This window comes from Nothoprocta perdicaria, unplaced genomic scaffold, assembly GCF_003342845.1.
Source record: "Nothoprocta perdicaria isolate Ctin4 unplaced genomic scaffold, notPer1 scaffold_109, whole genome shotgun sequence".
Classification (NCBI taxonomy): Eukaryota; Metazoa; Chordata; class Aves; order Tinamiformes; family Tinamidae; genus Nothoprocta; species Nothoprocta perdicaria.
Window position 1 is genome coordinate 905151 of NW_020454194.1, and position 12913 is coordinate 918063.

Genomic DNA, 12913 nt, shown 5'->3' on the forward strand with positions numbered 1-12913 from the left:
ACTWTGATATTTATTTGCCAGATAAAACAGATATTTTCAAGGAAAAATTTCTTGAGCCTCTCACTTCTTTAGCAGATTAGGAGGTTCCATTGGCCCTAATGCACAATCTTCCAAAAATATTTTAGTTAATTAGTCATGTGTTCCATTAGCATAGTAAAAACCTATGTTAATGTGACCTAGTAGAGATTTTTATCAAACACATCAAGTGTAAAAGAGAAATGTTTTCTTTAATGCACAGAAACTGGACAGAATGATTCCAAGTTCTTTATCTTGACTTAATGATCTGTTGTACTGTCCGAAGATATACAGCTTGCACTGGACCATTTTTTAGCCAAAGAGGGCCAACACAGTGAGTGCTGTGGACATTTTGGAAGCTCACAGGCTGTCAAAATAAAAATCCCCATGTTGAAAGGAACAGCCTTCTCAATCATGTCGGGAGCTTTTTTTATTTTTTTTTCTTTCACTTGATTTTAAACTCTTGACCTCCTGTTAAAAAAAAAAAAAAAAGAGGTGGGATGCTCCCATATTAAGGTAAAATTAGCTGGGGTAGGATTCTTGAGCCAGTGCCGAGCTGGCTGATTCACTGGTAGAAAGCAGCACAGCTCTGTGCAAAGAGGCTTATTTGGGTGCCCAAAGCAGAATAGTCACATTAACGCAGTGCTGTACCGTGTCTAGCAAGCACCGTCTCTCAACCTTTCTGACCACTGTATTAAAATGATGTGGCTTCCTACTGGCACTTAGAAAGCTAACCCAGGGACACAGCAAAGGTTGCAGAGCTACCTCTTAAGCCAACCTCTGCTTGGTAATCTCTGTCCCCAAAAGAGCAATAAGTCTTGTGTTCATGCAAAATTCCAGGTGGGGCGTATTTATTTAACTTGGGGTAATTCCTACAAGTCCTCCTGATTTTTTTTTTCCACTACATGAAACATATCCTAAAAAGCTTACAGTATTAAGTACCTCTGTTACCTCAGCTTTTTCTGATGGATAGACTTTATACTTCCAATTCCTGTCCCAAAATTAAGTGTTGTGGTTGAAGTGTTTCTTTTTTTCTAACATACATCCAGTAGTAGTATTTTTATTTGCAAAGCTGTTGCTCTCAGAGAAAGAGCAACAATTTTTATGATAAAGACCTATATATCTGTCTGTTTTCCTATTGCTTTACCTATGGRACTTCATATACATTATATGCCTATGAAGATTGAATTGTATATGTCTATGCTTGTAAGGTTTTCCCTTTTGCATCACTAGGATTGGAAAGATACTGGTCTCTTGGTATTCATTATCTGATTGGAGATTCTTTTATTKGTTGCTTTTAACTAAAAGTGACAGCAGCTTTTTTAAAAAAATGTAAACATTTTCTTGCAGTTTTGCAAATGAGTGTTATGTGAATCTTGCAGCTTTGATTTCAGTTGAGTAAAGCTAGTGGGCTTTGTTTGTGTAGCTTTGCAAACTCATAGTCTGAGATTACTAAATCCAGCTAGTTAGCCATAAAGCAGCAAAAGCGCAGAGAGAGGTACAGGTAAAAAAAGGGATGAGTTCCAGCAGTCAAGTACTGGCCTTGCCTGCAAGGACCACATATGTACACATGTCCATACTGGACATAGTATTGTTACTCATCAAATGTACAGATAGGAGTTTGACATAACAGCTTTCCTTATGATGGTTACCTAATGACATATATATATATATAAAACCATTATCGTAAAGAAAAGCTTCTTGAGGATCTCAAACATTGTTCACACATCATAACAATAAGGTGTAATTTCTTTAAAATATTTTGCTATACAGTGCTGCATATTTTTGAATAGTTTGTCAAGATAAAAAAGTTGTTCACAAATACATAGCACCACATAGCAACATAGGTTATATATTTTTACTTAAGCACACACACACACACAYATATATATATACTCAAGTATTTATACAAGTTGTATATATGCTATATAGGGAAAATATCATGGAGGYATATACACAGAGATGCTTACATCCAAAACTATGAATAGCTGCTGAATAAAGTCAAAGTTTCCTTGTTTTCATACAAAATCTCTTAGCTGATGCCTTTTCAAAAGTTTGAAGGGTATCCTTTGGCTATCAATGTGTATTCACAACAAATGAATTATAAGTGATTGCTGGAGAAAATGAGAGTGTAGGCACAGATGTTGAAATTCAAGTTTAAAATAGGCACAGTTATAATGTCTGTTAATTACCTCTGCTGTGTTGTGATGAATGTCAGATTGTTGAATTTGTTTTTATATCTTGGTTGATGTAAAACAGTGTTCTTTCTTACCTTTATTATAGCAAACTGCCTAAGAATTTTGATACTTATTTTTAATATGTTAGAATAAAAAAAAAATCCTCTTTTCCCTGTAGTGCTAAAATATGATGCTTGATGATGTTTCAGTGAATTCTGAAACTCTTGCTTGGAGTTAATTATGGGTTTTTAAGCTTGTCTGTGATCTTCCATTTCTGCTTGACTGATGAGTACTTCTCTCACTTGCACTAAATACTAGCTAAGATAGTTGCTTTTTGTGTATGCTGTCACGGGCTGGAGGCAGATGAGCTACAGCTGTTGATTTCCAAACATAATTGGTACCCTCCAGAGATGCAGCAGATCACCCCTGGTTTTGCTGCGCATATAGTAGCGGATACTTAATTATGGCTTTTCAGAAGTGTGAAACAGCCCGTCCTTTAGGCATTCCTGGTGTGAGCGGGATAACATGGGATGTGTGAGGAAGGAGGAGGGGATGCSTGAGGAAGGAGGAGGGGCTGGGCTTGCGTGCCCTGGGAAGAGCCCTGTGCAGTGGGACGCGGATGGTGGGAGATAAGCTGCATGCCATCAACGGGTCTGTAAAGTTCTCGGGGTCGAACGGATTAGGTGGGGAAAGGAGTGAAATGATGATAAAACACTGTGCAAAGAACCCATACAGGGGAAAAAATAGAGAAGAGAGAAGAGCTTTTTTCTTCTTCTTCTTYTTTTTTTTTTTTTTTTTTTTTTTCCTATTTTTCCCTGYTTTGTKYTTTTGKTTGYTGGAATCCTAATACTCTTGCAACAATACTTGGTTAAATGTTTTCAGGCAGAATTGACGTTTTGTTTGGTATGTCTGCACTCCTTTTAAGGAATGCTGGTCTTAGGAAAACAAAGAAATTTAGAAGGTTGGAGATGTCCAAGAGAAGTGCCTTTTAGAAAAAAAGGACCTTCATTGTTTTTCATAACCGTAAAAGAGATGGGTCTGTTTATTAAACTGCGCATACCATATGATGCTTCATATTTTTCCATTTGATTTCCTGTAGGGTGATTTCACTTGGAACAGCATGTCAGGGCGCAGCGTTCGGCTGAAGTCAGTTCCCGTTCAAAGCCTCTCCGAGCTGGAGCGAGCTCGACTGCAGGAAGTGGCTTTTTATCAGTTGCAGCAGGACTGTGACCTGGGCTGTCAGATTACTATCCCCAAAGGTAAGGGCTTGAAAAGCTGTTTCTCTTTAGTTTGCAAAGCCTCCACTTGCTAAGCCACTGCCTTCATGTCACAGTAATGAAGGGGAGAAAAGCTACATGTGCTATTCCATGGATATTGTCACTTATTTAATCTTTATTTAAACATGGTAACTGTAGAAATTGAATTTGGTCGGTCTTTATTATTAAGCCACTTGGTGTGGGATCATTCGCTCAAGGACAGATACCTACTGTACAGATAATATCCATCTGACATCCTCGGAATCCCTTCATACTCAGTTGAGAGAAAGAAGATTTCTTACACTTCCTGTCATCCAAAAAGATGTAGATCAGATAAACCTTCCCCTAAAGTGACTTTTTAGCTCTGTTGGCTAGAAAGTCGAGGAGGCCAATCACCTGAAGTCGACGAAGCCAAACTCAGAGAGGTCGTGAAGAAGGGAAGACATCTGCATCAAGAAAGGTAAATCCTATCCAAAATCTCCTGAAGACAATAGTGATTATTTCCTAGAGTAAAAGTTRATTTTAGCATGTGACATTGGACACCTGAAGAAAAGAGATGCGCTGAAAAGGAAAAGCTTAGCTGTCAGAGTCCTAATGYATGACAAGTGCATAAAAACTTAGGTTAGGCATACGTGGACCTCTTAGGTGGAAAAGGTTCAAAACTTACTGAACATAATGTGAAAGTTTCCCTTACTTTGTCTAGACTGTATATCAGGCCTACCAAAGATAACTGTGTTCCATGACCTGATCATATACAAATCTGTGTGTCTTTCTAGTTGTCGTACACTTATTTAAGGATTAAGAAGAGGACTCAATTCTCATCTCTGGCTGTGATCAGAAATACTGTGTGGCAGCACATGCACAGCTATGCAAAGGCACAGTTTTTGAATGAAGAAAGATCAAAACAAAGTTTTCAGGTGTATAAAATTAATTAAATGGAAACAAAAAAATGTGAGAGACATCAGCCTGGGTACTGTTAAACTTCTTTGAATTGCAGAAAACTCCTGCCAAAAATAAGAGTCYCAGCTTACCAATAACTGGATGGTAAACTTTCTATCAGTTGGTAGTGAGGTATCCAGTAGTAGTCAACCTCTCCAAACTCCACCACAAATCCTCTGATCCTGTAAAAAATACTGCCTCAGTAGGACAACAGTTTTATAGAATATGCAAATAAGAAATCCTGTCAGAAGGAGCTCTGTAATGTTTTGACAACCTGAAATTCCAGTGGGTGATGGATACAAATTATATATATATTTAAATATATATACACACATATACATGCACGCGCGCACACACACACACACACACACACACACATATATCTGAAGTGCATCCAAGACAACAGAATATACATATGAATGTTTAGAAACTTTCAGCTTTGGAGAATGAGCATTTGTGTATAATTTATATGAACTCTTCATTGTTTCCTGCTAGGAATGCCATGCAAGTGCAACCATCTAGGAAAGCTGGGGTCTCTGCCAAGTCAGCCTGCTCTTCTTCTATARGACTGGTGGTAACAGGAGTCTTGGCATAATGCTAGAGCCTCAGAGAATGGGAACTGTTACATCTGTTGGGTTCAGATCACATACAGGAACAGCTTTTATAGTCACAACACATATGTACATGGATGATGATATAATGTGTATAATGATATAGAGAGAGTCTGCAAGTCTTATTTCAAGCATATAAACTAAAGAAAAATACAGTAATTTCTGGAAAAGTGCTCAAAAYAGAAGGCACTTTCCTAGGTTCCTGTTTCATCTCTAGTCTTATGGCTGACTTCATCATTTTGCATGTCTTTTGCTTCAATTTAGACAATAAATTATTCAGTTCTTCCAGATTAGATTTATAAATAAGACTGTTGATAAGAAACTAATTATCTTATATCTGCACACTCAACTCTGAACACCTARATCATGAATTTCTCTGCGTTTTAAGGTATGCTGAGTGAATGAATAGCAGCTGCATTCTTAAGCATCTGCTTAGGATGCTACATTACCAGATGATGAAGTGAATGAAGGTAGCAGGGTAAATTTAAAATCATATAGTATTTAACAGTCCATCCTGTTCCTAAATTAGCCACCAAAGACAATGTGATATATATAARTAATATATATTCCATCCTACTATACTCCATCATCCTACATCTATGCCCGTGCTTCAATAGCAGCATAATAATTAATATATTTCTAAATTGCTACAGGTTATTTTAGGCCCTTTGTAGAGACAGTTCYGAAGTCCAGCTCATGTTCCTATATCTCTACATTCCCTGCTGTTGTTGAAGAATTATGATAAATGGCTACAGGCAGCCATTCCAGTTGATTTCCCAACATCACATGTGCAGTTCGGGGCTCCCCAGTATAAGAGGGACATGGAGCTTCTCGAGAGGGTCCAGAGAAGRGCAACCARGATGATTAAGGGAATGGAACATCTCTCGTACGAGGAGAGGCTGAGTGAGCTGGGCCTGTTTTCTCTGGAGAAGAGAAGGCTGAGAGGGGATCTGATTAATGTGTATAAGTTCAGGAAGGGAGAATGCAGGGAGGAAGGGGACAGGCTGTTTTCACTGGTGGCCASCGATAGGACAAGGAGTAATGACCATAAACTGGAGCACAGGAAGTTCCGTCTCCATGTGAGGAGGAACTTCTTCACTGTGAGGGTGACAGAGCCCTGGMACAGGCTGCCCAGGGAGGCTGTGGAGTCTCCTTCTCTGGAGRTCTYCMAAACCYGCCYGGATGCCGCCCTGTGCCMCRTGCTCTGGGTGTCCCTGCTGGAGCAGGAAGGTTGGACTAGATGATCTCTAGAGGTCCCTTCCAACCTTGAACATTCTGTGATTCTGTGTGATTCTGTGATCACTGGACTGCATAAATGATTTAGCAGAGTGAAATTGGCTCAGTCACTCTGGGCATCTAGGAATGCAAAAGCAAAAAGCTAAGTCACAGCCATTTTYCCCTCAAGTTAAGAATCAAGTTGTTAAATATTCTTAGTAACAAAGTTGAATTATACTGGGACAAATTTCCAGAAGATATAGATATATTTGATAGAGCTAGAGGAGGCCTCTAGATCTGGAGACATGCAGGCATAGAAATATAGGATGTGTAGCTCTTTYCTACCTCAGACAATGTGGCATAAAATTATTTAGGAACAGAGTTGTGTAAAGTCCCAAGCTTTTGCTTATTGTTTCTGTCTTCTCCTGATTGTAGTGCTCATGCATTGAAGAACTTCTCTTGATRTTTCCTCATACATTTTTTCATAACAAGACAGGTGTAAATTTGGCTGGTATCTGCAGTGAGTTAGTTAGAAATACTATTTTGATTTCTAGTTTTTGGTGTCTGAGGCAATTGTCTCCCTCTTTGTGAAGAAATGGCACATTCAATTCACCATTTATCTACAATTTGTGTTTTACATTTTTCCCTATGTGGGGAGCTCTTCTTCATAGAGCCAACAAGAATATTGTGATAAGGAGCTGCTGCATTCACAAGAATGATTTTCTTGTGGTTCCCCAAACTGCTGAATTACATTTCTCACTGGTCACCCTGTCATATGCTGTAGCCACATGGGCAACATTACACAACAGCAAGCATCTCAGTGTAATTAGACAAACTGCGTTACCATGATAACAGTCCAGCTGACTACACTGTCCTGGGATGTGAAAGAAGCTTGTGGTGCATCTGCAGCAAAATAGAGAACTCATGTGCTGTTATCACACCAAGCCTTCGCTCCAGGACTCCAGGGAAAGACTGTAGCTGAGAGAGGACTGAAACTGTTATGAGCTCATAGAAGTCTTGTGCACTAGGAACTTCCTCCAGGGAATTTCCTTCTTCTTTCCTCTTCCCTCTTCCACAGGCCAAATACACAGAGGTTTCTTAATGAAGAAGAACCAGTTCCTGGAATTGGGGCTGGTAAAACAATTTAGTAAGGGCTATTGTCTGCTCAAGATATGCATACAGCATTCTTCCACTGCATTTCTTTGAAGAGATACTGGAAGAATGTGGGGGGATTTCTGGAGAGCAGCCTTCTCTCTAGTGCTACTCATGTCTGTTTAGTACTACTTTAGCTTTTATAAAGCAGAGATGTTACCAATAATGCTTACACTGTGCAAGATCACGTACAGACATCATTCCACTTATTACTGCCTAGCCTTGTCTGCAAAACTRGGATTGGAACAGAGCATTGGTAGGAATCACTTGGGAATAGGAGTAAGAAAGGAGAGATTTTAATAGATATTAGGAAAAGAAGCAGAAAAAAACTTTTTTTTTTTTTACAGAATATGTTGATTTAACCTATTAAGAGCCTTTACATTTATATTATAAAAGTGATTCATGTTACCACTTGTGATTATTATTTATTTGGTCTTTGTAGATAGACCATCATTTTTACTGGCTTATGCACTGCCTTCCACTTTGGGAAGACAAACCCCCTGCCTTGTGTTCTCAATTAATAAAGTAAGAAAAAAGGGATACATGACGTTAAGTAGTTCATACACATGATTGTGCAGTGGTTTAAGCATTGTAACCAGGAGCACACAGAAGAAACTACTGCCTTCTTCCCACTCTTTCTTCCCTTTCTTTCTCTTTTTGGTCTGCTGTGTTGKGTACCAGGCCAGATGAGCAAGGTGTTGTGAGGTTATGTGCATTGCTGGTCACATACTACACAATTCAGCCTGGCACATTTTACAGACTCAAAAATGCTTTAATCACCAAAATGAGAAAACAAGTAGACAGATGCTTCTGTCCTCTTCTACTAGCTTTGTTTTTATTTTATTTGACAGGCTTGGGGTAACCTATGCTTATTCATTAAGACATCAAACAAAGATTGAGAACTTTTTTCTTTTCTCTTAGCCTAGAAATTATTGTTGAAAACTGCATTAACATCATAGTATGTTTGAAAAATCTGAAAAAGAAATGCCCTTCATGGATTGATAATAAAACATCAGAAGATAGGCGTATTTATTTTTCTTTTGCTTAATGGTCATTAATGGGCATTGTAGCAGGTAAATTGCATAACTATTTGTATTTATATTGCACTTATACTTTAGAAATCCATCTATGGAACAAGGCTGTGTTTCAATGCAAATCCCTGTATGGTGTATTTGACCACCAGAACTTATGTTATCAGCATAAGATAAGAGACCACAGGTGGATACGGTTGGGTAAGCTGAAAGGGATGGCTATACCTCAGCTATATGGTTTCAGTATGTGGTTTGATTAACCACTGGGAAGTTTTCTTAATACAGGAGAGAAGGCAATCGACAGGATGATCAAGCACTCACATGTGTGGTGGTCGTGGCCTGGCTGATAGGATCATTGCCCTGCAGTGTCATTCTGGAAAATTTCAACAAAACAAAAATCAATCAACTGCCACCACCACTAACAACAAAACCTTCCTGCTCTTAGGATAGTCCTATCCCTGCCCCACTTATTTGTGAGTTGAAATATCCCCTGAATCCCATGTGTTCTCAAAGCTCATTTTGTAGCTATGTCTAGTTTTGGTTCTGTATCATTTTAATGGGGACTTGTGACTCAATCAGTTTAAGGTAGCATCAGCTTGCAGAGTTGAGGCAGCCTCCTGGTATTCTATTGTCCATCCTTGGATAGATGACACCTTTCAAATTACTCTTAGAGGTGGAAAGGGAGAAGATACTGAAAAGAACCAGAAATGAGAGTAGGCTATTGTGATAAAGAAGTCTGTAGGCTTAGTCAATTAGACCTTGAGGTAGAAGAAAGCTTGTACTTAAAAAGGAGTGCTCCCTTTTAATCTTAAAAAAAAAAAAAAAAAAAAAAAAGTGAAAGAAATGAAAAGCTAAGATGAATTCTCCTAATTTTAATTAGGAGAATTAGCTTTTGCACAGAATCTCACTGTTGTTCTTACAATACAATTTTACTTCTAAGCTTTGCTTCTAAATTACTTCAGCCCAAAATTTCAGATCTAATTATATTGATTAAGGAGTATTTCTTTGTATGTGTACTATGTCAGATTTCAAAGGCTTACATTCAGTCAACTTAAAGCTGTACTAATAGGCAAGAACCTATGTTATTCCTTTCTTTTAAGCAATAGTAATCCGTATATCAACCCATGTTTCGCTAGAGTACTGCAAGACATTATCAACTTCTTTTTTTTTTTTTTTTTTTTTGTAGGAAAAGTATTAGCACTAGGCTCAGGCCCCTATCTTCAAACTGACTTACTGAAATATCTAGGTTCCACTCTCATCTTTCGCATATGAGATTGATAGAAGCAAATTTGAACTTTGAGGTTATACATTGGTTCAGGATTGTTAACAGACCAGAGGCCACAGGTTGCAACAGATGCCATAGGCTGGGCTAAGAATGTCCATCTCTGTGATGAATTCTCCTACTTTTGTTGGCTTGGGTCACAGACTTAATGTTACATTGATAGAGTGGTGTTGTTTTAACATGCACCACATTCCAGAGCATGTTTACCCTGCAGTACTAGCACTACATACACTTAACTTTGTACTTTGGGGTTTATTTGAATGTTCTTCAAATGTTCTGCAGCAAAGATACAAGGGTGAGCCACAGAATTGTCTTCACTTTCCAGAACTGATGATAAACATGTTATCCAGCTATTTTAGCAAGTGTACCAGAGGTAATAAAAGAGATGAATTGCCTTTACTCAGAAGGCTGTTTACTTTATTGATGCCACCTATGACAAGAATGTATATCCACACAATTAGTTATTGTTAACAGCAACTAGGTCATACGCAGTCGTTTCAATAATCACAGCAAGTGTTTGACTTTCTGCCTGAGCTTTTTTTTCTGAACAGTGGTAGAACAGCTGGTGAGAGAAAGTAATTTTARTGTTTACCTAGTGTCTACCAAATTTATTTTTTAGTCCTCTTAGTTAGTTACAGTTAYAATGAATATGATCTAATGTTGGTTTTGCAGACCTGAACACAATACCAGTCATTTCTGGAAAGCTTATAGCTTATCATGCTTTTGTGTGTGCAGAATTACATTTTTGTATGCAATTTCGTCAGGTGTGTGAAGCTGCACATCTGCTCATATGAAGTAAATACAGTCTGTTGTAAGATTAGGTAAATTTGCCTTAAGTAAGTTAAATTATATACTTCTGAAGTATATAATGTAAAAAAAATTGCAATTGAATAAAACATATATAGTTGGCCTTATTTTTTATTGTTCATTGGTGCATGTTGTCCCCACTATGTTTCTGTTAAGCTCTGAATAAAAAATGGGAATGCAGAATTATGTGTTCTCTACTTCTTGTTTATATTGGCAGGGAGTGGATTTTTGGGTCTGTTTTTTGCTTACATTACTCGTCATTGTGTTTCATTACCCATTTTCCTTAACACTGAGAGTGACTATGATTTTTATCTGAACTTGCATTTTTGTAAGGGCTCCAAGCTGGTCATTGTGTTTAGTCACTGACCCTGTTATATACTTTGTAGACTCTTATAGTAGAGGAAAGCATCTAAGTAAACTGCGTCCTATACTTGTGGAGTTGTGARATTAGACTGGAAGCTTTTGTGTTGGCATATAGCATATATTTTAAGTGGAGAGGTTTGTTACCACTCTTTTTAAAGGCAACATCTGACATGATGTTTATGACATGATTCTGTGAGTCTATGGTTTGTTCATAGGATTTTCTTTTAATATAGTTGAGTTCATGAAGATTATATTACACATAAGCAAGGCTATGAGCTAAATTCTGCTCCCTTACGTTATATTAATAGTTCTTGGATGTGATGTCAGACTCACTAGGAGAGCTAAGAGAATCAGACACAGAATCCAGTCCCACCGCCTGCCCAGGCAGGTTCACCTAGAGCACGTTGCATGGCCATATCCTGCTCCTCCTCAGCATGGAAGGCACTAAACCTATTCCTTCTCAATTACAAGTCTTYCAGGAAGAGTAAGAACCTTTCTATTTCAATGAGAGGATATATTKCCATTTTTTATTTGGAAGATTCTTTTCTTTTTCTTCCATAAAATTTTCTATAGACATATATATTCATTTTTTATGAGGAGTTGCATGAGGATTTTCCTCTCTGAGAAAATAAAAAAAGTATCTCTTAGTCTGAAAAGAGAAAACAACATGGATTTAAGGTTTTAAGCTGGGAGAAGCCCCAGCTGCAAGGTAAAGATGGTTAGAGCACTCAGCCTCCCAAGCTGCTGCACTTGAGTGTCAAAGTGTCAGTAGCAGGAGCTTTTCCAGGCAAGAAGATAAGCCAGCCAGCCAACTTCTTTTTTTTTCTTTTCTTTTTTTTTTTTTCTCTCACCAGCCAGCTAGAAATTTGAGAAATTTCTTATGAATTTTTTTTCACATTTGTCTTTTAGCCAAAACTGAGACAAGAAAAAACATATATGAAGCTTGCTAAAACGTAATTTAATAAACAGTAGAAATTTTAACAGTAGAACAGGGGGAGTAGTAAATTATATCTTCACTGGGTTAAAAACCTTTTAGTGATCTGTTCCATTTTAAACTTTGCTCTTAGACAGCTCTTACTAAAGATGTTATGTAATGCACATCAGATTGATTTCCAAGATTTTGTGGTATCACACAGTAGGTTTTACATGTTTGTTTACACTGCGAGCACTTGATTTGGCATACTTATTCCATCAGTTAGAGACAAGCYGGTGGCTTGAAAAGCAAATGTTTCTGTACTCAGTACCTGGAAAAAAAGTTTATCATTTCAGTTTTTAGCATGCATTTTAGTTAATACTTAGAAGCCTTAACCTAGGAGCAGCAAACTTTTGTTCAGTGCTAAATACAAAAATGAAATTAAAAAGCTAGGCTTTTTTTKGGGGAGGGGCGGGAAGGAGGTGAAACTGGGAGGGCACTGTTAATATGAGCATGGAGCAATTAGCATACATTGCAACAAAGTTAGCATACGTTGCAATAGAGAGAGAATCTTTAAAAGAAATAGCTGTCTAGCTTCCAAGAATCTGCTTGTATAGATGCGTTTCTATGAAAGTGGAGGAAGAGGATGGAAATGGAAGTAACACTTTTGTTTGCTCAGCTCAGAGGACAGAGTTATCAGAGTTAGCTCTGTCTTTTGGAGGGTGTTGTAATGAAGGAAAAGATCTTCTTGAAACTCCAGAGATAGATAAGGAAGTATTATCCAGAGATAGATAAGGAAGTATGTAGAAAAGTATCCACATTTCCATGTTCAAATGTCTTGAAACATGATTCTCTGGGATTAAATCAATCTTAGGGCATGCTAATTCTATGGGATTGTGTTGCTCATTTAGATACTGTGAATTTTTGTGGAATGAGTGTCTTGTAAAAAATCCAGATACTRTTAAGAGATTCCTGCATATGTACATTGAAGTGAAGTCCCATTGATTTTATAAATTAGTTGTGAGATGTGGGGAAGTCCTTTCCAATATAATTTCCTTTATAATAACTTAAAATAGGTATGGCCTATAAATTCAGATAAATACATTGAGTGTTTTATCTGTATTATCATGTTGCATGAAAAGCTTAGTGTAC

The 12913-nt window shown here is 37.7% G+C and overlaps 1 protein-coding gene across 1 annotated transcript in view; it reads left to right on the forward strand.

Moving 5' to 3' along the window:
• Positions 1-12913, forward strand: part of ARHGAP6 (Rho GTPase activating protein 6) — a 160685-nt gene that overhangs the window by 94637 nt on the left and 53135 nt on the right. The window contains exon 2 of the mRNA XM_026047260.1: positions 3292-3451. Within this exon, the coding sequence (XP_025903045.1) occupies positions 3313-3451 (139 nt within the window). The 5' untranslated portion in view covers positions 3292-3312. The remainder of the gene's footprint in view (positions 1-3291; positions 3452-12913) is intronic.